At 42.4% G+C, this 23,067-nt stretch overlaps 4 protein-coding genes across 5 annotated transcripts; 1 reads left to right on the top strand and 3 right to left on the bottom strand.

Annotated features, from left to right (window-relative positions):
- Positions 1-5,634: 5,634 nt before the first annotated feature.
- On the bottom strand, positions 5,635-11,857 carry si:zfos-1056e6.1 (uncharacterized protein LOC107988029 homolog). Of its 2 annotated transcripts, none has more exons than XM_037094208.1 (9): positions 11,728-11,857; positions 10,463-10,530; positions 8,706-8,753; positions 8,501-8,565; positions 8,356-8,393; positions 7,494-7,573; positions 6,996-7,126; positions 6,856-6,906; positions 5,635-5,885 (listed from the first exon to the last, which is right to left on the bottom strand). In XM_037094208.1, the coding sequence occupies exons 1-8, from the start codon at positions 11,801-11,803 to the stop codon at positions 6,879-6,881; spliced, it is 534 nt and encodes a 177-aa protein (XP_036950103.1). In that variant the 5' UTR covers positions 11,804-11,857; the 3' UTR covers positions 5,635-5,885; positions 6,856-6,878. The 2 variants fall into 2 exon arrangements, with proteins under 2 accessions (XP_036950103.1, XP_036950102.1); XM_037094207.1 differs by having other exon boundaries at positions 7,064-7,126.
- Positions 9,298-10,327, top strand: LOC119017506 (high choriolytic enzyme 1-like). Its single transcript, XM_037094206.1, has one exon. It carries the CDS (start codon positions 9,494-9,496, stop codon positions 10,295-10,297), a length of 804 nt encoding a protein of 267 aa, XP_036950101.1. The 5' UTR covers positions 9,298-9,493; the 3' UTR covers positions 10,298-10,327.
- A 4,698-nt stretch (positions 11,858-16,555) lies between the features above and the next one.
- On the bottom strand, positions 16,556-17,561 carry LOC119018142 (high choriolytic enzyme 1-like). Its single transcript, XM_037095595.1, has one exon. The coding sequence runs from the start codon at positions 17,363-17,365 to the stop codon at positions 16,556-16,558; it is 810 nt and encodes a 269-aa protein (XP_036951490.1). The 5' UTR covers positions 17,366-17,561.
- A 4,017-nt stretch (positions 17,562-21,578) lies between these two features.
- Positions 21,579-22,868, bottom strand: LOC119018600 (high choriolytic enzyme 1-like). Its single transcript, XM_037096402.1, has one exon. It carries the CDS (start codon positions 22,450-22,452, stop codon positions 21,640-21,642), a length of 813 nt encoding a protein of 270 aa, XP_036952297.1. The 5' UTR covers positions 22,453-22,868; the 3' UTR covers positions 21,579-21,639.
- Between the last annotated feature and the right edge of the window lie 199 nt (positions 22,869-23,067).

The raw sequence follows: 23,067 nt of genomic DNA, 5'->3' as shown, positions 1-23,067 counted from the left end.
GACAGTGGCCCTAACGATTCTGAAACTCAGAGTTTGCATGTGTTCTCAATGACTCTGTAAGGACACTCCCACACAGAGTTTAAAAGACTGCAACTCCCCCTCCAGTTAGTTAGAACTGAAGTGTTGTAACGTCTTGCAGAACTTTGAATTACCACTAGAACTTTCATCAACAAAATGACCGTTTTGTATTCCTTCATGCTTCACAAACAGAACTGAGTCATTTATATATACATAAACACGTAGTGCATTTTAAAAATTTCGACAAGTAGAATTTAAACGGCAAGATGGCGATGATAATCGGTCCGCTTCTTCACATAGTCGACATCTTGGAAACACTGTTTACCCACCTATCAATGATGTGAACTTACTCCACCGCTCCTCATCTAGCTGTAGTGCTGTGTCCTGTCACCTCAGAACCTGTCTGTGCTGTGCAACAGCTTGGTCAGAGATGAATTTGTGCATTTCATTGTCCTGCGAACAGACATTAGCCAGGAACAGCCAAAAATCCAAGACAGATTAGCATAGCTCTTACCCCGGATCTTTCCCCTCTCGTCCCTGCAGCCGTCCACATAACTTACATAACTTTTGCAAAGAAAAAATGACAATGTCCCCTGTTTTTAGAAACTGTTTTGCATATAAAAGACAAGTATTCATTTGTGGTGCCTTTTTAGAGATTTATGTCTTCAGTCGGAATGAGAGCTGAATCATAAGATATACTTATTCCAGACTGATCACTTTATAGGAAAACAGATATGAGGGTCAAATACACTGCAATGAAACATCCATCTTAACTAGACATTTAGTCTGAGACTCAAAATAACACAATTCTGCTAAATGATTTGCTTCAGGAATTCAAAGTGAAAGCATGCAGTGACTGTGACTGTTTGTTATCCCAATCTCTGTGCTGCAGAACAGAAGAAATGTTTTCCATAATCCTTCAACTCGAAAAAACAAAAAGTAATCATTGCACCTGATTAGGCTATGCATTGTTATCTGACTGACGCTGGGGTCCCAGCCCTCAGCATTTTTTCGAGTGATTGCAGAAATCACAAGAATGCTTTGGATTTATTTAATCGTGTGTCTCCTCTGTGAAGAGTCGCTGTCTCTCTGACCAGTGCCGGTGACAATAACACGCTGAGCATCTGCTGAAGTACGCTGTGGCACAAACCCCTCCCACATTTGTCCCTGTTAAACTTTTGTGTGAGATTTTGTCATGGAGTGTATGAAATTTTAAATTATGGCTTAAAATGATTAACAGACTGATGTGAGGATGTATGGACAGATATATAGACTATGGAAAACCTGACAACATAATACCCTCAGCTGTGACTCATTTAAAAAACAAGGTAATAAATTCTTCTGCTTATGTTGATTAACTGGCATTACTGCCTGCTACTGGACTGAATGAGGAACAGTAGGTTGGCAGTAAGACAAAACTGAATTGTGAAGACACAAGACACTGATCAATGAGCAATCATTGTCTTATTGTCATTGATTGCACTGATTGAACATTCCCACTGTAGTCATCATGTTGGAGACGATGATTGTGGTGCAGCTGGTTAAAAATGCAGCTTAAAAGTACGCACATTGAAATGTAGAATGTTGTTGAACACATTTAAAAAATGAAATAGATTAAAGAGGGTTTGAACCTGATAATGGCAAAATCATTTTTACCGTGTTGGACTCTGACTGTATAAGTAAACTATGCATCTGTCTTGTTTGATCCATATTCATCTTCAGTTGTACCACTGCATGTGCAAGGATTACAGGGGCAATGTACATTTTCTCAAATTCAGTGTCAGCACAGACTGAGAAACACACACAGTCAAGCTGGGTGTTTTATAGTTTATGAAACAAATGTGTGATATGTGTTTGACTAAATGTGATACTCCATACATGCAGATTATAACTGGATCTCACTCGGCCCTTTTGATGTGACACATCTAGAATGTGACCCGTAATGTGTTGTCTGCCGTCTTTGTGGTACAGATGCTTTTTAAGGTTTGGTTTACTTGTTAACTGCAGAGATTTGTCGTTATTGTGAAAAACTAAAAATGAGAACTGGACTGAAATATAGATCAATGATATTTTACCTTCACATTGTATAACTAGGACCTTCGGCCGATAAGTCAGCAGTGTTTTAAATAATCCATAATGAGATTGTATTGCTGTGCTGCTGCTTTCACACCAGGTCCCTGCCCTCTGTCTGCTGTTTGGGAAGGAGTGCTAATGCCGGTCGTCCTGGAACATCCTGGACGGTTCTTGGGTGACAATGTCTATAGTCCACATCGTTGTCTCTCTGGCCAATGCAGGTGCAACTGCTGAGGTACATCTGTTTTTTTTGTGTGTGTAGGTGATATTTTTCTGTTCATTTACAGTCAGTTTGTGTCTGTGCTGGTTCTAACAAATGTCTGTTTGTATGTTTGCGTGTTTCAGGGTGGTCATCAGGCGAGCCTTGAAACCGGAGCTGGCTGTGGAAGCTCTGATTGCCTCAGTTAAACCCATCAGGCAGATCATTCTCATTTGCTTGTGCCTTCCTCTTTTTTTGCTGGCATCCTTGGGGTGCAGGTAACACACACATACACATACATACACACAGATAACATTACCTCTGGCCGGTTTATAGTCAATCCCACCTTGGCTGGTAAACACCTCAGTGGAGGATGGACTCTGCATTAATAGTGTAAAACCTCCCAGCGTTTGAGTTGAGATGATGTCAGGACAATGGTCAAACGACACTATAGACCCCGTCTGTCTCTCTCTGTCTCTGTCTCACACAAACACTGTTCAAAAGGAAGTGCTACTACTGTGTGGGTGAGGACTTAAGAAACATCACCAACAAGTCTGAATGTATGCCAGCCAATGACAGCTGGGTAAAAATAAGTACAGCCTCAGGTATGGACCAACACACAGGCAGGGAAGGAGGTGGATGAAGGATGGAAGAGAAAATATCAGCATTCATATCAGCACAACTTTCAAACAACAAATGAGCTAGGAACTGAATAGGTTCATTGTGCTTTTGGAGACACACATACTTGTTTGTATGTTACCTAGTATTGTGTCTCAAAGTGTAGGAGCTTTGTTTGAGAAGAACCTTTTAGTGAAAAAAAGAGCCATTTGTAAGATATGGCTTAAATGTTTAATGTTTAAAACATTAAAAAAAAGATGAACAGGACTCAGATGCAGACAGAGGAGCAGGCAGACTCCACACAGAAAGTGGGCTTTGATGAAAGCTGATAATGGTCCTCCAAATAATCAACAATAATCATTAGTCAGGGTCGCTGACTAAGATATAGGAACGGCAGTCGGCTGAGCTGCCACATGGGAACCAGAATCTGATGTCAGCTGGGCTGCTGACTGAGGAACAGAACCAGGAGTTGGCTATTCACTGACGTAGGATCAGGAGCAGGTCAGTTTGGAACAGGAGGCGCGAAGTCGGCAGGAGTCATACTTCCTCATGGGAGCCCAATTGGAGACCAGGCTGGTCCAGAAAGGAGACTTCTGGGAGCAAGTCTGAAATAGTTTTCTGCTGGAGGCTAGCCAGGCAGTGACTAGCTGATAGAGGCGCTGGAGAGAGGCTAGCAGGCTGGTGTCTAGCAGATGCAGGAGCTGGCTGGCGGCTGAAGCTTGGGCTGAGATGATGTGGGGCCTGGGACTGAGGGTTGGCAGACTCCATGCTAAGCCCGGTGTGGGAGCTCGGACACTGGAGAGTAGTGGGCTGAGGATCAGCAGGATCTTCCAGGGATATTTAAAAATTCTTTAGCCCACTCAGACAGAACATCATACAGCCACAGCTTAGATGACAGCTCCCTGCAGGCCATATTGAGGGCTTCCTGTCTATATTCCCTGGCTGGGGCCCTTCTCCAATAACCTTGGATGCACCGGAGGGTATAAGACAGATCATACAGTTCCTCTTTGAACAAGGCATCTGCTGGGTCCACAACTGGTTGGTTCATACTGTCACATGTGCAAAAACAGAACCCAAATGCAGACACAGGAGCAGGCAGACTCCACACAAAAATCAAGCTTGAATGAAAGCTGATAACTGCTCGAAAGGCTGGAAAACACCAGACGGAGGGAAAGGGTAATGTGGGAGATGCAGTGCAGGTGTGAAACTCAGGTAACAGGGCTGGGCCAATAAATCAGATGCAAGACAGATGTGGAGGGAAAATCAGGCGAAGAGGAGGGAGGAACGAAAGAGGGCAAAAGACAACATGAAACTAGACAACACATAAAACACACACGATGAACCAAAATGACAATAAACTAAATAAAACTCACCCGCACAGTCTTTGTTTGTCTTTCCACAATCACAACTGGTTGGATCGAAATAAAGCTAAAATTCACAGAGTAAGATGTAAAAATATTGCAGCTCTTCGCAATATTTTTTCTCGTTCTCAATTCTCTCTCCCTCCTCTGCTGCTTCATGCCTCTCGTGTCCCCGCCTGACTTGTCTTCTTGTCATAGTCCTGGTCAGAGGCGCTGTAAATCACCTCTGTACTCCATCCCCTGTCTACGTGTTCAGTCTCAGTCTTTGTCCAGCCATGACTGAGCCCCACTGTCCTTGGTGACTCGCCCGTCATCTGAGGTTGCTGTGCGGGCTGACTTCTCTCAGTTAATAGGGCCACTTAGCTCCACGACTACCTAAGCTAATTGCTAACAGCAGGTAGTAGCAAGTCCAGCATAGTGAGCAACAGAAAGCAGTTGTGCTGCGACTGTAGTTTTGGAGCTACTTTTCAGGGGTCATCTGTTTGGCAAGCTTGTCACTCACGCTACCGGCAGAACATAAATATACACAAAACAACTGCAAATGATCATGGTCTCAGAGCCGATCCCATATTTGCCCACTATCCAAATTGTAACCAAGGAAAGCACAAAACCATTTGCTAAAACTCAAGAGGCAGCCTACCTCAGAATTAACCAGCCAACCACCGGCATTATTTAGTCAACATCATTCTAGCTTATCCTTTTATAAACTATAATGGATTACAACATCACTGAACTAAAAATGTCTAAATAATTAAATCATTTATTCATTATTTTGTTGCTTTAAGCGGTGATACAACCTCCCTTTTATGCAGTATAACAGGGGAAGCACCACACGCAAGAAAAAACACATTAAGACAAAAAATTCTCAGGAAGTCATTTCTTTTAATTTCAAAACCTAAATATCTAGATGATGAAGTTCAGGACTTGAGGTTCACTTCCTGTAATGGGCCGGATGTGTTTTGCTGGAATACATATATAAGACATTTTTAAAGAATGTGAACGGCTGATCATTAAAGACAGCATGTTGTGTTCATTTTGCACCGTTTCCTCATCTCGAGGGAAACAGGAGTCCCAGTTTCATACTTCATAGTAAATGTATAGCCTGTAATATTGAAGTATGCTGTTAACTTACAATAAAGAGTATACTTGATTTGTGTCTGCCAGAAATTATACATTTGTGTACCAATCATCTAAACTTTGTTCCAGTTGACTCATAACTGAAAATATAGGGAAAGAACCAAGTAAACATGGGTGAAATTATTGTTTCCAAGTGTCAGTGATACAGGATAATACATTAAGAAATGATAAGCACAGACTTTGTATTTAACCACTTCTGCATGCTGCAGCCACTCATGAACAGAACAGTCTCAGTTTTCAGCTGTATTTCATTCAAAGTAAACACAACACAAGATTATATCACAGGTTACATTTGGCCAGTCAGTCACCAAAGTGACACACTCACTACATATTCACACATATAGTATATATAAGTAAACAGATTCTCGTCCACACTGGTCAGATGGTTTATATCTTCCATAACAGCCAGAAACGTGGTCGTTGGTTCACCACAGCGGGGCTCTGGCCAGCACGCCCTTCCAGCTGCGAGAATCTGCCACCTGCAGCAGAGGAGAGGAAGACAGTGAGAGAATTCAGATCACTCTACATGCAAATGAACACATACATCACTGGAACAAACAGAAAACAAGGGTAAGGGTTAAATCAGAAAATTCAGCATTCATTCTTTAAGGAAGTCTGGGATTTTCTCCAAGGTTGAGGAGGTTGCTTATATTGGTTACAGTCTGCTGGATTCTTTGCATGTTTACCATCCACAACACGTCTTGTTTCATAATTTCTTTCATAAATTTCTTTCATAAAATGTAAATGGTGAAGTCAGTTGTTCAAACACGTTTAAAAAGCACATAAAGGACTGAATGTTCTACATTTATCTAAAACTGGCAGGTGCAGAGCACCTAAACACATGGTTTACATGACAGTGAGTTACATGTAAATCAGACAGCTGTAATCAGCTCTGCCTGGTGTTGTGGCGTCTTCTTGCTTTTTCAAGGAGGACCTTATTATAGTATGTGGTCCTTGAACGTGGCCCAGGACAAAATACGACCTTGGAATGTGGTCTGAGTGATTGGATCTCAAATGCCTCCTCAGTGCTTCTTGGGGATGTTCACAGCTGTACTTAGATTTGTCCACTTGTGACACAAAGTGTGAACAGGGCCAGTGTGTGCTTACATTAAACTGAGAAATCACAACAGGCAGTAAAAAGCATTAAGAGTGCAGAAACAAAGCAGGAGAATTCAAGATACCATAGAGCAACTTGATAGTGTTGTTCTCGAGACTTTGGCATCTTTACTACATCTTCTGTTAATAATATTAAAAATCTAAATTTCTGTTGACAGACCTCAGTTTACAAGTTAAATCATAAGCAAAGCTGCAGTGTGGTAGGAGGGTATGCTTGTTAGTCCAACCACAACGAACCATAGAAACAAAATGCTTTTGCCTTGAACTCTGAAGTAACTGGAATGGAAATCGTGCATCCATCTAAGATAATCTGAGTTGATCAGAATGACTCACCTGCATCCTCTTATGAAGAAAACTCAACTTCTGGTTGAGACATTCGATTTCCTGAGACAACACAGAGGCCATGGTCAGTTTCACTGAATAAATAAATAAAATAACATTTATCACAAGCAAGTTGCCAGGGTTACACTCACAAGCCTGTCTGTGTTGTGGTCAGCATTGTGTTCCCTGTTAAAGAAGGCCCAGAGGACAGGCGACATACCTGACTTAGTTTTTCAGTGCGCCTGAGTTTGATCTGAGGCAGGAGCTCCTCCAGCCTCTGAATCTGTCATAAAACACACAATCGACATTCATTTCTGGTTGGTGCTAAAACATTAAAATGACATGAAGTCAAAGTAAATGGTTCAAGTAGAAAAGAAAAGAGGCAAACCTGAGCCTGTGCTGGCAAAATAAATGTTGCACCTTTAATCCGTTAACTAAACACTGTAAAATCTGAGTGACTGTACTTAATAATTGAGGATACCCATTACCTCAAAATCACTTTGAAATGTACTAAATTCCTGATTTAAATCACTTATTTCCCAGGTTTAATATAATTACCATATTTCTTCCTTCACACTGTGTACATTTAAACACATGCAACAGTGCTGCATCAGCACCATAACCCAGCCACCAGCCACTGTGTGTCTTACCCTCTTGTCAACAGTCTGTAGCCTGGTCTTCATGCTCTTGTTGATCACAGTCATGGGGATGGTTCTGGGCTTAGGACGAACTGAGAACAACAACAAAGAACAACTTCAGGATGAATTAGTGCTTCACTTCAGTGACGTGTAAGCAGAACGGTGCACTCTAACATTTCTGCAGTGCAGGCTGAAGTATCAACAATTCCAGGTGTTAACATACACCTTTAGTAAAGGACAGATGTGCAGTTTGCCAGGAAATATGATTTGTGAAACTGTTGCCTTTTCATTGTTTGTAATTCAAAATGTCGTTTACTTTATCTAATGGGTTATTAGTACATAAACTAGCATTTTAACTGCCAACATTTAACTTGCAGTGTCCTTATGTAGCATTTCTAAGCAGTATAGAAACATTGTTGAAATGGTTTCTGCAACAGTGTGTGTTTATAGATGTTATACAAGGGGACTAAAGAGTTTCTGTCTTCAGAAGCACGAATGGTCCTGGGTCAAACATACTATTTCTTCTGATATAACAAGTTACATTTTCACTCATTTCTCTAGACCACAGTTTTTTGGTTGTCATTATTACAGAAAAACAAACTTTTTTTATCCCAAGATGACAATAAACAACCCATTATCACAAGAAAACAAGGGGGAAACAGCTAGCCTGGTCATTTATCTGATTACTTACAACTTCCACGAGTCACAAAATACTTTATAGAACTTCTTCCAACATATGCAGTAGTACAGTGCTCCCCAGACCTGTAAACACACTTTAATAGTGTTGTGTAATGTAGAGGCCTAATAGACCGGCCCCGGTCCAGATCTGTACCCACAGTTTAAGAGACAGAACCAAAGCTGAACCAGCTCTTACCATGCTGAAAGATCTTGGCCACCTCAAGCACGTAAGGCCTGTAGTGAAAAAAAAACATGCCACCGTTGATTTATAAAGTGCTTAACACATAATACATAATACAGTGGGTGGATGTACAGAAATACAGAGTAAACTGTCTCCTCACATGTGCTTGCTGTTGGCAGGGATCAGGCTGTTCAGAGGGATCAGGCAGCCACGGTGGTTCCTAATCTGTAAACAGACCAAAGCAGAAGTGATCCAGCTCACTGAGTTCTTCACCCAGTGTTGATTTTGGCTTCTACAACAAACAGTTATTTTTCCTTTTGTTCAACAATATTCAGTGAACCAAGGCATTTCCTGAGTCACTGTACCTTTAATATGGCATCAGGAGAGTTTAGACCAAAGGTAGAGGTGATGATCTGAAAAGAGAATATCAAAAGATGAACAAGAACAGGACAGGTCAGGATTCATGTTGTGTGTGTTGTGTGCAGACTAAAACACAGTTGTCAAAATAAAGAGTGAAAATAATCACAGTAACTGACAGTAATGATGAATCAGGGTCCTAAAAACTGACACATAATTAGTACAAATTACAACAGACACATTGGTTTCCATCCAACTCAATGTCAAAAATCCTGCTGCAAGTTTAATAGCTGGAATGATGGATGAAGCAAATATTACTGCAAGTGCTCAAAACATTTTGATGTGTTCACACCCCGATGATGTATTTGTATTTGTTTGTTTGCATCCAAACTATTTAATTATACACACAAACACACAACATGGAACAACAGGAGGAGCTTTCAAAGAGACAGTGATGTCATTCTGTCTGAATTAAGGTTAGTTTGACGCAGATGATGTGACGTCTTGTTGGCTGAAGACATGGTAATGTGTTTATCTTGACAGAAGCTGTGTTCATCCATCTAATGACCAGAGATAACAAACACTGTTTAAAAAGTAGGTTTGTCAGTGGAGTCCTCCCCTCACAGGTTTATTTAGGCCTAGCAGTGAGGACCCCAACCCATAATCCTCCTGCAGACACACCTGTAGAGGAGAGTATAAAGAGCCTGGACTGAAGTGAGTCACACATCAAGCTTCACAGAGTCTCTCCACAGCAGCTCTCCTCTGAAGCTCCACAGCCTCCAGACCGACCCTGAAGATGACTCCCTCTGCCAGCCTGCTGCTGCTGCTCCTGCTCGGCCTCTGTCAGGCACATCCTCTCCAGGAGGAAGGAGGCCAAGAAGAAGTAGAAGAAGAAGAAGAAGTCCCAGACACCATGGACATCACCACCAGGATTCTGACCTCCAACAACGCCACCGATGAGATGCTGCTGGAAGGAGACCTGCTGGCTCCCAAGACCAGGAACGCCATGACGTGCTGGTCCCAGAGCTGCCTGTGGAGGAAAGCTTCCAACGGATTGGTGATGATCCCCTTCACCATGAGCGCTGAGTTCAGCAGCTTTGAGAGGCAGAAGATCGACAGAGGAATGAAGGCCTTCCACAGCAGCACCTGCATCCGCTTCGTCCCCCGTCAGAACGAGTACGACTACATCAGCGTGGAGAACAGAGGCGGATGTTTCTCCGCTCTGGGCAGAACTGGAGGCAGACAGGTGCTCTCTCTCAACAGGCAGGGCTGCCTCTACCACGGCATCATCCAGCACGAGATCAACCACGCTCTGGGCTTCCAGCACGAACAGACCAGGAGCGACCGCGACTACTACGTCAGGATCAACTGGGAGAACATCGACCCCAACATGGCCTACAACTTCTACAAGAAGAACACCAACAACCTCAACACCCCCTACGACTACTCCTCCATCATGCACTATGGAAGAACAGCCTTCTCCATCCAGTACGGCAGGGACTCCATCACCCCCATCCCCAACGCCAACGTGCAGATCGGCCAGAGGCAGGGCATGTCCTACTGGGACATCATGAGGATCAACCTGCTCTACGGATGCTGATAATCATGCTGATGCTTTTCTAAAGCAGCTATAACCTGTGACATCACTGCTAAAGATGGTTGTTTCTCTCAACGTGTTGGTTAAAATGTTCAGACAACAAAAAATGATCTGTAATAAAAAACAACGCAAAATGACTGATTGCTATCTTGTTATTTTTCAACACACCTGCACGATCACGGTGACCTCGGCTGCTGGAGGGATGGACACTTCTCGAAGAGCCACCACTCTGTCATCTGCAACAGACACAACATGATGCCTCCACTTTCTAACATGTCACCCTTTAGAATGTGTTGATAAGTTGTAACCTGTGGATTTATAGATGATTAATATATATTTCAATTCTTTGTTTAATTCTTTATTCTTTAATTAATTCTTTAAAAACAACCATTAGACCCCTGGACTGAACAACTTAACCCCCTTACCAAATAAACTACCCATTTATCATTTGTTTCTTTGTTTTTTCATTAATTTACACACAAATAATACAAATTCATATTTGCATGAGGAACACAAAAAGTGATGAAGATGTGGCTCGAGGGGCTTGAAAGTCTACATTAGCTCATTAAAAAAGAAATAGGAGAAACAACATTTTTCAAGTATGGAAAACAGAGATAAAAGAGACAAAATCTAAGATTCCACACACTGGCAGACATGTCCAAGTGCACAAAGTAAAATGAATTCACACATAGTGGATGGTTCAACAGTGTTGACATAAAGCAAACATTTTACAGCTTTCTTTAACGGTGCAGGTGCTACATTTAAAATATGAGATGGTTATCATAAAACCACTCCTGTGGATGCTTGATGAAGATTTACCTGCTGGTGACTGGCAAAGTTTTTACGATTGATTTAAAACATTTATAATAGTAACTTTAGTTACACTTATATCTGCAGAAATGAGAACTTATCACTGACATCACTATTAACATCTCACCAGCTAGAGACTGTGTTCAACCCAAAAGATGTTCTTATCAAAGGTTTGAAGCTGATCTATCTAAAAAAGTAAATTATTTATGACTTCTTAGAATTAAGCCAATAAAAGCGCTTAGCTGCATGCAGGAACATTTTGTACGGCGGTATAGATTAATCCGGCTCTTTGGATCACTTTGGATCGGAGCTGAGGAGGATGTAACACTCAGCAGTCACATGCAGCTGCTCTCCTCTTCACCTTTCATGGACACAAGCCTGAGCATCTGCTGCAGTGAAGAAATAGGTAAAACACTGGACAGAAATAAAGTGTGTATGTTGGATTTGCACGATAATATCTGAGCAGAAGAAGAGCGCATGTATAATCTCCATTTAGTGTCGGCCAGGCTGCAGAGGCTGGCTGCCATGGACACAGACGCGCACAGAGCGAGCGCACATCACTGACTGATACACCGAACCAAAGATCGGAAAGTCGACAAGAACTCACACACAAATCTACGAACCGTTTCTGTCAAAGCGCCTCAGAGCGATCCAGGCCTTTGAGACGCGTGGAGGTTTGTCAAAACTGACGTTGGGCATTTTAATGTGAGACCAGACCTGCAGAGACCAGACCAGACACCAGGGCACCTGCCACATCCGGCCAGGCACCTTCACAGTAAAGGTGCAAGGAAGTGTACAGCTTCACTCCAACGTTTCCCACACAGTACAGGAAATAACCTGCAGCGGAGCAAAATCACATTCACACACCTAATGTCCACTTCTGATGTGCTTTCATTTACTTGAGTATTTCTGTTCTGTTCTACTGGTTCCACATATGTAAAGGTGCAATGTGTAAGAATTTCAGTTTTAAACATTCAAAGACTAACTACAATTAGCACCAGAATGTGAAAAAATGGCTTTTTTCCATGCATGTCAGAGATGAATCTGTCTCGTGTTGCAGGGATCTTTTTTTACATTTATTTTTATTTATTTATTTTTTTTCAGTTTATACCTCCAGAGCTGACGGCAGTAAAAGACACCAACACTGCTGCAGCGCTCTGAGCCTCCAGTCTGGGCAGACTCAGCTTTAGGACCCCAGCTGCATGGTTAATTGAACTCACTAGCTAACAGCAGCTACAGATGGCAGCAGTTAGCTCTGGTGTTCTGCTCCCTCTATTTGTTTGGAGGACAAATTCTTACATTTTGCTCGGTTACGACCAGGGCCCAGGGGAAACCCTGAAAATGAGACTCCCCTCCTCCCATCCTCCAAGCACCACCAGTAGCAAAGTGTTTTTAAATGGTTTTATTCACAAACATAGTTTGCACACAATCACACAAGCTGGTAGTATGGAACAGCGGAGGAGAGGAGCCGGCAGGAACCAATCAGCTCACCGAGGCAACCTACAGTCACTCAGAAACACCTGTAACCAACACACACAGGTACTCCCACTCAGGTAAAAGAGAGGTATTAAAACTGACAAACAGAAACATTTATGACCTCCAGGGTCGTAACATACTCCTTTGCCATTATGAGCAAATTATACATTTTGTTTGATTTTTATTCAGATTACATTGATTCGTTTTGTCACGTCTTCAGTTTCCAACAGGGAACAAAGTGGCACAAAGTGAAATAGATTCTGAAAAAGTACAGCCACTGTATGATGTATGATAATGTTGCTATAATTCCTTTTAACGGTGGCAAACTAAATATCTCTTTAATACGCTCCGAATTATGTTGTCTTCCAGAAACTAAACCTTCTTATTTGATCAGTCAGAATAAACAGTATACTAATGAGATACAGCAGATTCACAAGTCACAACTATCCATTACCGTAACCAATGGAAATAAAAACATTTATAATTTGGATTGCTGACGATCACAGATATTCTTAAGTTTGCTGTTAATTAGACTCATAATGCCTTGTGGAGCTATGTGCTCTTGCATGATGACTCTTTTCTCAACACATGAAAATGGTAACTTGGGCTATTTATAATGTGAGTGATGAGTCAAAGCTTATGACCAGCAACATATGCTGTATACCTGTGGGTAATATGAAAAAGGAGCACTGATTATAAACATACAAATAACCCTTCAAAGTGACACAAAATGCCTCAACATTAGAGATAAAGATGCCTCACGACTTCAGAAAAGCAAGTCAACATGTGGCCCTTTGCTGCTTGGATAACTTCCTTATCCAACATACTGATCCATATTATTTGAGTGCTTTCAGAGTGGATGGTTTGCTTGGTAACACCAGGCTTAATACGCTTGCTTTTGTAATGAAAGTGTGTGTGTGTGTGTGTGTGTGTGTGTGTGTGTGTGTGTGTGTGTGTGTGTGTGTGTGTGTGTGTGTGTGTGTGTTGTTGTTGTTGCCAGGTATGCACAGTACGTAGGCTGATGAGGCAGGAGCTACATACAGCATGGCTGCCGGTGAGTCCTGCTCCTGGAATTTTCCTTATCAGCGTTTCATTTCTGTCCGTGGATGAAGAGGCTGTGCTGGATCAAAGGAAGCTTTGAGGAAGCCTCAGACAGGTGATTCCACACGCTGCTAATACAAAATGTCAACCTTAAAAAACACAAAGGCAGGTAAAGGAAGGAAATTGGTTCTCCGTGGCTGTTTATTTGACCTCGTCAGATGTGGAGATTTGGACGTTTTCTGTAGATATAAGTTGGTATGATAAAGGTCAGAGAGGACGTCTGGAAATCTGGACAGAGAACGTGAATGCTTAAAAGATTAAAAAGCCAAAAATGAAAATTCAGTCATCGTTCGCTCACCTTCATGCTGATGGAAAGTCAGATGAAGTTTTTTTTCATTCGATAAACATTTCAAGAGCTTTTCTCTACAAGAGCTATAGAAGAGGGGGACTTGTTTTAAATCATAAAATGAATAACTTAATAATAAGCTGGAAGAAAACACAAGATGTCTCTGTACAGCTCACCTCTGACGGCCGACACTGGTTTGAACTAACGGCCCTCTTTAGAGCTGAAATCTTCACTGTAGCTGCTAAACCAAAAGTGTTAGTGCACACCTTGTCTGTGAGTTGGTAAGTGAGTGCGTGAGCTTGAGCTCATGTTCAGGGTGTAAATACCATCTTTTAAAATCATTTTGTGCTGTACAGACTTGTACTGTCCCTGTGAAAACACTGTACGTTACATCATGCTTCGATATGATATAGTACAGTATATGTTGAGGGATGAGAGGGATGAGCTTCTCATTTCCTTGCCGAGTCTTTCAGGGGAGTTGACTCTGTGACCTGCTGTCATCTCTCGACCAGGATATGAACATGACAAGATGAAACGTTCATGCTTTCAGAGGAGGAACTGTGATACAGCAGCAGGACACCGTGGGAGTCTCGATGCAGGAGAAAAGGAGCAGTACAACCAGTGCAGACACTGTGCGTGAATGACAAAAACAGTGCAGACATGTGAAGGCAGTTGTTGCTCTATGAGATTGTCCATGCCATTAGGATTTTAGACAGTAGTTATGAGGTACTTTGCTGCCATCTAGTGGTACGTACATACAGTACAACATCTACAAAAAGGCAAGAATACTACCGAGTAGATAACGCTTTATGTCATAATAGTCTCAAGGATAAATACAAGAGGATAAATTCAATGGCTCCACTCTGTTAAACTGTCCCAGTAAGTCAGTGACAGTGTGATATTCATCATGTTATTTAGTCTTTATCTGTGCTTTTCCTATTGTGACATACAATGTTTTGTGTAGAAAAGGCCCTTTGTATTTAACACTGACACTAATATATGGCAAAAATGTACTCAAGCCTTCTTGTGATTGATGGATGGAATCCCCTCTGACGTTAATTTCAGTGACCTCTAGGGGGCACCACACAACACTATATGACATGTAAACAAACACACCTCTTTACATTCAAAGCACAGATACAACAGATTCATGTAAACGCACTAATACCAAACCGCAACTCCATTACAAGTAGAGGGCCTGTATTGAAAATGATACTAAAATTATATTATGTAATCATAATCAGGGAAGTGTACTTATTAAAAGTGAATGTACTCATTGCAGAGAAACGTCCCCTGTGACTGGTATAATATAATAAATTGTATCATTAGATTATTATTATTTGTGCACTAATATAAAAAAAATATATATATAAAGATAAATCAGGATATACTGTAACTAATGATTGTTTTTATTATGGATTAATCTGCCAGTATGTACAATATTCATCTGAGATGAAATAGAGTGTATGTATAATGTTGCCTAATAAAGAAAAGACTCAAGTAAAGAACAAGTACCTTAAATGTGTAAAAGCACAGTACTGTCCACTGAAAGAGCTACATCATGTTATTAGCTTTATAATGAATGGAGGCTTTTGTTCTGCTTCCTATTCTGTTTCTGGTGCTTGAATACATCAGAGAGAATAATATACAATTTTGAATTCAGGGTAGATTATGACACCATATCACCTTCTGATTGGATCTCTCTCGTTTGGAATGTTCCTTGATTAGAAATATGGTGATGTGATGGCTGAATTTCACAAACAAACCTTTTGTACTGACGGTAATTAAATTGCTGCACATGTTTAACTGGGCTGACGGACACGACAATGCCACACTGCTGGTGTACAGTTCCTCTCTGTGAGGGACACTGAGGGACAGTTTTAGAAGCAGCTTCCTGTCTGTGTGCTGTGTCTTGGAGGAGGGTCGTCCATATGCAATGCAGAGCCTGTAGGGAATGTCCTCACTTCATGGCAGAGAGAGTTGGCAGGCAGGCAGCCGAGGTGAGAGATACCACAGGAAGATGGAAACAGATGGGATGAACACGCAATGCCTGCCTCTCACTGGGGTAAAGGGTAAAAAAATGTGTTACAACCCCATAGTTCACCCAAGGTGCACAAACCAAAGAAAACCCAAAGTAAACCATCAACCATCATTTGAAACAACAGACCACATTATGATGAGCCTGATATCATCATCACTTGTGTTAAAACAGCAGATGAAGCCCCCCACCTTCACCCACCCACACACATCACACCCCCACCGGGCTATAGGATCTGAACACCTGTTTCATTGTGGAGCTAAAAAAAGGACCGGCTCTTCAGATGTCACTCTGAGAGGCTGCTAACTACTGTGACTGTACAGGACTTTATACCATCAGAGGCGGACTATGCAGCCACTTCTGTTTTCTTAAGGTCTGTGAATCACATGCTAGTTTGAGGTTTGTACTGATGTGTCGTAATGCACACAAATATGTAAACATGACAAGACAATGGTGTTTTCACTGACTTTATTACAGATTTTTAAATTCTTTTTTTTATACATGATTCTCTCCTCAGTAACCTCAACAGCTTTGATCAGAAGCATGATTATCAGCATCCGTAGAGCAGGTTGATCCTCATGATGTCCCAGTAGGACATGCCCTGCCTCTGGCCGATCTGCACGTTGGCGTTGGGGATGGGGGTGATGGAGTCCCTGCCGTACTGGATGGAGAAGGCTGTTCTTCCATAGTGCATGATGGAGGAGTAGTCGTAGGGGGTGTTGAGGTTGTTGGTGTTCTTCTTGTAGAAGTTGTAGGCCATGTTGGGGTCGATGTTCTCCCAGTTGATCCTGACGTAGTAGTCGCGGTCGCTCCTGGTCTGTTCGTGCTGGAAGCCCAGAGCGTGGTTGATCTCGTGCTGGATGATGCCGTGGTAGAGGCAGCCCTGCCTGTTGAGAGAGAGCACCTGTCTGCCTCCAGTTCTGCCCAGAGCGGAGAAACATCCGCCTCTGTTCTCCACGCTGATGTAGTCGTACTCGTTCTGACGGGGGACGAAGCGGATGCAGGTGCTGCTGTGGAAGGCCTTCATTCCTCTGTCGATCTTCTGCCTCTCAAAGCTGCTGAACTCAGCGCTCATGGTGAAGGGGATCATCACCAATCCGTTGGAAGCTTTCCTCCACAGGCAGCTCTGGGACCAGCACGTCATGGCGTTCCTGGTCTTGGGAGCCAGCAGGTCTCCTTCCAGCAGCATCTCATCGGTGGCGTTGTTGGAGGTCAGAATCCTGGTGGTGATGTCCATGGTGTCTGGGACTTCTTCTTCTTCTTCTTCTTCTACTTCTTCTTGGCCTCCTTCCTCCTGGAGAGGATGTGCCTGACAGAGGCCGAGCAGGAGCAGCAGCAGCAGGCTGGCAGAGGGAGTCATCTTCAGGGTCGGTCTGGAGGCTGTGGAGCTTCAGAGGAGAGCTGCTGTGGAGAGACTCTGTGAAGCTTGATGTGTGACTCACTTCAGTCCAGGCTCTTTATACTCTCCTCTACAGGTGTGTCTGCAGGAGGATTATGGGTTGGGGTCCTCACTGCTAGGCCTAAATAAACCTGTGAGGGGAGGACTCCACTGACAAACCTACTTTTTAAACAGTGTTTGTTATCTCTGGTCATTAGATGGATGAACACAGCTTTACTGGTCAAATTGTCATTGAGACATTTCTCTCAACACCACGAATGTAAATCTCATGGTGGTTCTAGAGCAGGACCTGATGTCAAAAATATAATAAAATCCAGCCTACATAATTATTTTTTTATTCAATACTTTCGTTAGTAGTTTGAAGCTGGCACATATTCAAACTACACCTTTATACTGTATGTAATTGAATAAAAAATTATTCTATTTAAAAACGCAGGTCGACTTTTATTTTGGAGTTAACTCAACACAGGAAATGCAGTGTCTTCAGTTATCACTGCTGTTGTTCAGCAAAATATGTCTACAGAGCAGAAAAGTGGATATTTACTGTCTTTGTTGACAGAGGATCAATTTTAAATATGTCTGGGAGTATTTTCATTCAGTCTGAGGGAGTAACGGAACAAGAAGGAGCTGTTAGATGGAGCGCTGCAGGCGACAGGATGCACACCGCCAATTTATCAGTGAGGTAACAACTTCTTTTCCCACAGAGAGTGGTTTACTTTGTAGTTGTGGGTTTGGTACAACAACCCAGAAATTGGTTAGCGTTTCTGCCCTTCTGGTTTCCCTTGACTCAAAGTCTATGAGTTTTTCTAATTGGTTTACGGTTAAATCACTGAAATAAGGTCTGTGGTTACCACAAGCTTAGAATATTTACACATTTTGTTCTACACATTGAATACATCATTAAATGTCCCTTAGTTGAACTGATCTGTCGAGGCTCTCCTACGAGATGACAATACAGAACAGTCAACCAATCCATCCATCTTCTGGAAACATTAATGATCCACAGAAGATGGATCTATTGATCTATTGATCCATCTTCTGGGGGCCATTAATTTCTGCACAAATGTTTCAGCCAATGCATCATGTACAAGTTATTTATTTAGTTTATTTATTTAGATATTTTGCTGGCTGAGGGAAAGTAAGGGCCTGTTCCAGCTGTGGGACCACCACAGTCACTACAGTTTATTCTCTTGTTGCCATGAATGTCTGTATAGTATTTGAATGGTGGTCCATCCAGTTGTTGAGGAGGCTTTTCAGTCCAGACGAAAGTGGTGCACTGACTGACAAGCTAACATTGTCGGCCCCACGGCCACGCTGTTACCATGGCGAACCAATCCAGAAGGCCACATACAAACACTTACTAACTCGATGAATAAAACTGGAGTTTACAGGGAAAAAAGTTCAGGGTTTAGATTTTTTTTTTTTTATTTCAAGCTTATTTCTGACTCAAATATAACATTTGCACATGAGAGACACAAAGTCAAATCAAATACATTTTATTTATTTATATAGCCCCAATCACAATCACAGTGCCAGAGTGGGCTTTACAAACTGTACAGTGAATGACGTCTTCTGTCCTACGACCCTCGTTTCAAGTGAGGAAAACATATCATTTTGAACAAAAAAAAAATTTAACAGGTGGAAAAAAGACGGAATAAACCTCAGGAAGGGCCACAGAGGAGGGATTCCTCCCCCAGGAGGGACGGACATGCAACAGATGTCGCATGCGCAGAACAGAACAACAGAATCACAATTTACAAATTGCATTGACAGAACATCTGATACAGTTTATATAATATATGTAAGGTGTGTGGATCCTAGAGAACGACTGTGCAGGCTGAGGCGTCACCAAGTGGTGCCTGAGCCACACGACCTCCTCTCCACCGTGGTGACCTGGAAGAGGCAGGCCACGCAAGATCATTAGCAGTAAAAAGAAGGCAATGAAGGGTGAAGAGGCATCACATTTTACTGAAATACAGATATGAGGCGATAGTAAAACCGAGGAGAGCAGTGATCAAGCGGAGCCCAGAGTATGACGATCCAGATCCATCAATATGTAAGGCAGCAGGAGCCAGGAGAGGCAGATGGTCCCAGGGGCCTGTGGTCCATTAGAAGGGAGCCTGAATGAAAAGACAGGAAGAGGAGGAAGCTATAGAGAGTGAAGGAGCAACACAGCTTGCACTTTATGGGAACTGCAAACAAAAACAAAACTTAGAGAAATGCAATGTTAATCAGAATAAACAGATTGTTTCTCGTCAGCAGGACAATGTGTGAATTCTAATACTATATGAACTTAGTGAGACTGAGACTGACCCACTGAAGAAGCTAGAGATCGAAGTCAAGCACTCATTAAAGGTTAAGTCAAAAAAGTACATTGTGAGTTCAGATTTAAAGGTGTCAGCTGAACCAGCTTGTCTGAGGTCAGCTGGGAGGTTATTCCAGAGGAAGGAGGCATGATGGGAAAAAGCCCTGCAGCTGACTTCTTCTTAACCCTGGGAACTGTCAGGGTTAGACGAGTGGGGCTAACTATTAGTGAGGTTTATCAATAATACATTTTCATCAGTTTTCGCCTGATGTCTTGTTCAGTGAAGACTAAAGCTTGACATGAGTTACACGGTCCTTTTTTTACCGAATGATCCAATAATGAAGATTTGTATGATTTAACAATAGGAGAAAATGACATGCGTGTGTGTAAATACCAGCAAACCTTGTCAGATTTTGTTGATATCTTTCTCTTTTGACACCAACTTAATTTTCATCATTGTTGCTGACAGTAACCTTGCATCATTCAAATAAAAAAGTCACTGTATACATAAGATTTTTAAATGTATCTACAGAGCTTGTAGAAAGGTTTTTGATTTTTAATTAATAATTTTATATATTTTTCAGGTCCAAAATGATTGTTTTACTTATGTCTGTGTAATAATTCCTACAGTTTGTTCTAGCTTGTACTTAAGGCCCCCCACACACCGCCCAGACATCCAACTGCCTTATCCGACCACTCTCCGACCGCTCTGTTGCCTCTTGTTTGACCCGTTCGGCAGAAAAGTAGCATTGAACACACCGCTTCAACGTGCTGCCAGCTCTACAGTGGCATGTACGTTCTGCACTTGTGCGAGATGCAATAAGTGGGTGGCTCTAGAGTTAAAGATGCCAGACGAGAGGTTAAGGCACGCAACGCTTTACTTTCGATCAAAATGTAACTTAACTATTTCAGACAAAAACAGCTGCATACTAAACATGCAGCGAGGCATTACCAAACAAGCATAGATTAATTCGTCCTGAACGGACCTAACAACTAGTCTCATACCAGTACTCCAAAACAGGGCCGGCTCCAGGCATAAGCGAACTAAGCAGCTGCTTGGGGCCCCCTGGCCACCAGGGGAACCCCAATCAAGAATATTGTTTATTTATTTATTGACATATTAAATGAATAAAACAAGTGACATAAATTAATGAATAATTAATACCTCCTCAGACTTCACATGTTGAATCGGAGCAGACAACGTCCGAGCGGCTCCGAAAGCTTCCAACACAGCGTTAGCAAAGTTATCATTAGTTAGCTAGTGTTAGCAATGTAAATGTTAGCTAGCTAGTGTTAGTAATGACAACGTTAACTAGCCAGCATGAGCAATGTTAGCTAGTTCAACAAGCTGGCTACTAAATGAGGGGCCAGATGTCACGAACAACAGCGGTGTTGGTCGAGAATGCAAACAAAGAGGGAGATGGAATCTCAAAGTTAGAGGCTGAATGTTAACAGCAACACCTTTAAATTGTTAACTAACAACTTTTTGGTTTTCATATCTTATTTTTGTACTATGTCACCATGTTTCACATGTTGTTAACATTGTTGGAGTTTGGTACCTTCTGCCATAGTGGGGCTAAATGCTAAAGCTAATCACAGTAACACACTATTTATTCTGTACAAATATATCCTATGTATGGTGTTGTACAGTATGTAACTATATCCATGTTCTGGGGGCATGAATGATGCAAACTGTGGAAACACATTTTCTCTTTTGGAGGAAAATAAAATTGAAATATCAATCAAAGAAATAGAGAAAAATAACAACATAGAAATCAGTCATTTTGCTCTACCTTTATTACCGATCATTTTTGGCACTTGTGGAGTCATAATCTGCTGTCTAAACATCTGAACTAAAATGGTGAGAGAAACAACCATCTTTGGTGTTGTCACAGGTTATAGCTGCTTTAGAAAAGCATCAGCATGATTATCAGCATCCGTAGAGCAGGTTGATCCTCATGATGTCCCAGTAGGACATGCCCTGCCTCTGGCCGATCTGCACGTTGGCGTTGGGGATGGGGGTGATGGAGTCCCTGCCGTACTGGATGGAGAAGGCTGTTCTTCCATAGTGCATGATGGAGGAGTAGTCGTAGGGGGTGTTGAGGTTGTTGGTGTTCTTCTTGTAGAAGTTGTAGGCCATGTTGGGGTCGATGTTCTCCCAGTTGATCCTGACGTAGTAGTCGCGGTCGCTCCTGGTCTGTTCGTGCTGGAAGCCCAGAGCGTGGTTGATCTCGTGCTGGATGATGCCGTGGTAGAGGCAGCCCTGCCTGTTGAGAGAGAGCACCTGTCTGCCTCCAGTTCTGCCCAGAGCGGAGAAACATCCGCCTCTGTTCTCCACGCTGATGTAGTCGTACTCGTTCTGACGGGGGACGAAGCGGATGCAGGTGCTGCTGTGGAAGGCCTTCATTCCTCTGTCGATCTTCTGCCTCTCAAAGCTGCTGAACTCAGCGCTCATGGTGAAGGGGATCATCACCAATCCGTTGGAAGCTTTCCTCCACAGGCAGCTCTGGGACCAGCACGTCATGGCGTTCCTGGTCTTGGGAGCCAGCAGGTCTCCTTCCAGCAGCATCTCATCGGTGGCGTTGTTGGAGGTCAGAATCCTGGTGGTGATGTCCATGGTGTCTGGGACTTCTTCTTCTTCTTCTTCTTCTTCTACTTCTTCTTGGCCTCCTTCCTCCTGGAGAGGATGTGCCTGACAGAGGCCGAGCAGGAGCAGCAGCAGCAGGCTGGCAGAGGGAGTCATCTTCAGGGTCGGTCTGGAGGCTGTGGAGCTTCAGAGGAGAGCTGCTGTGGAGAGACTCTGTGAAGCTTGATGTGTGACTCACTTCAGTCCAGGCTCTTTATACTCTCCTCTACAGGTGTGTCTGCAGGAGGATTATGGGTTGGGGTCCTCACTGCTAGGCCTAAATAAACCTGTGAGGGGAGGACTCCACTGACAAACCTACTTTTTAAACAGTGTTTGTTATCTCTGGTCATTTGATGAGACATCTTTGAATAAACATCTTTTCTTATCTTTAAACCATAAAACAAGCTTATTTTTAGTGTGTAGTTCTGCCTGTTTAAGACAGTTAAGCGAGTGCAGATATCTAGTTTATAACAGAAATGGAGCCGCTTTGTGAGGCTGTACTGCTACAGCAGTGCCTCCAGCTGACTCCTAAAGTTAGCATGCTAACATGCTAACAATGATAATGTTTAAAAGTGATGATGATCATCATGTCCACCATCTTAGTTTCAGTATTTCCCTCTTAGTTAAGTGTGTTAGCATGCTAACAACTGATTAGCACTAAAGACAAAGTACAGGTTAGTCTGATGTGAATGTCATCAGTTATGAAATGTTAAAAAATATCTATATTTAATC

The sequence above is a fragment of the Acanthopagrus latus genome, chromosome 4 (assembly GCF_904848185.1).
Source record: "Acanthopagrus latus isolate v.2019 chromosome 4, fAcaLat1.1, whole genome shotgun sequence".
Taxonomy (NCBI): domain Eukaryota; kingdom Metazoa; phylum Chordata; class Actinopteri; order Spariformes; family Sparidae; genus Acanthopagrus; species Acanthopagrus latus.
This window is presented reverse-complemented; position numbering and strand designations above follow the sequence as displayed.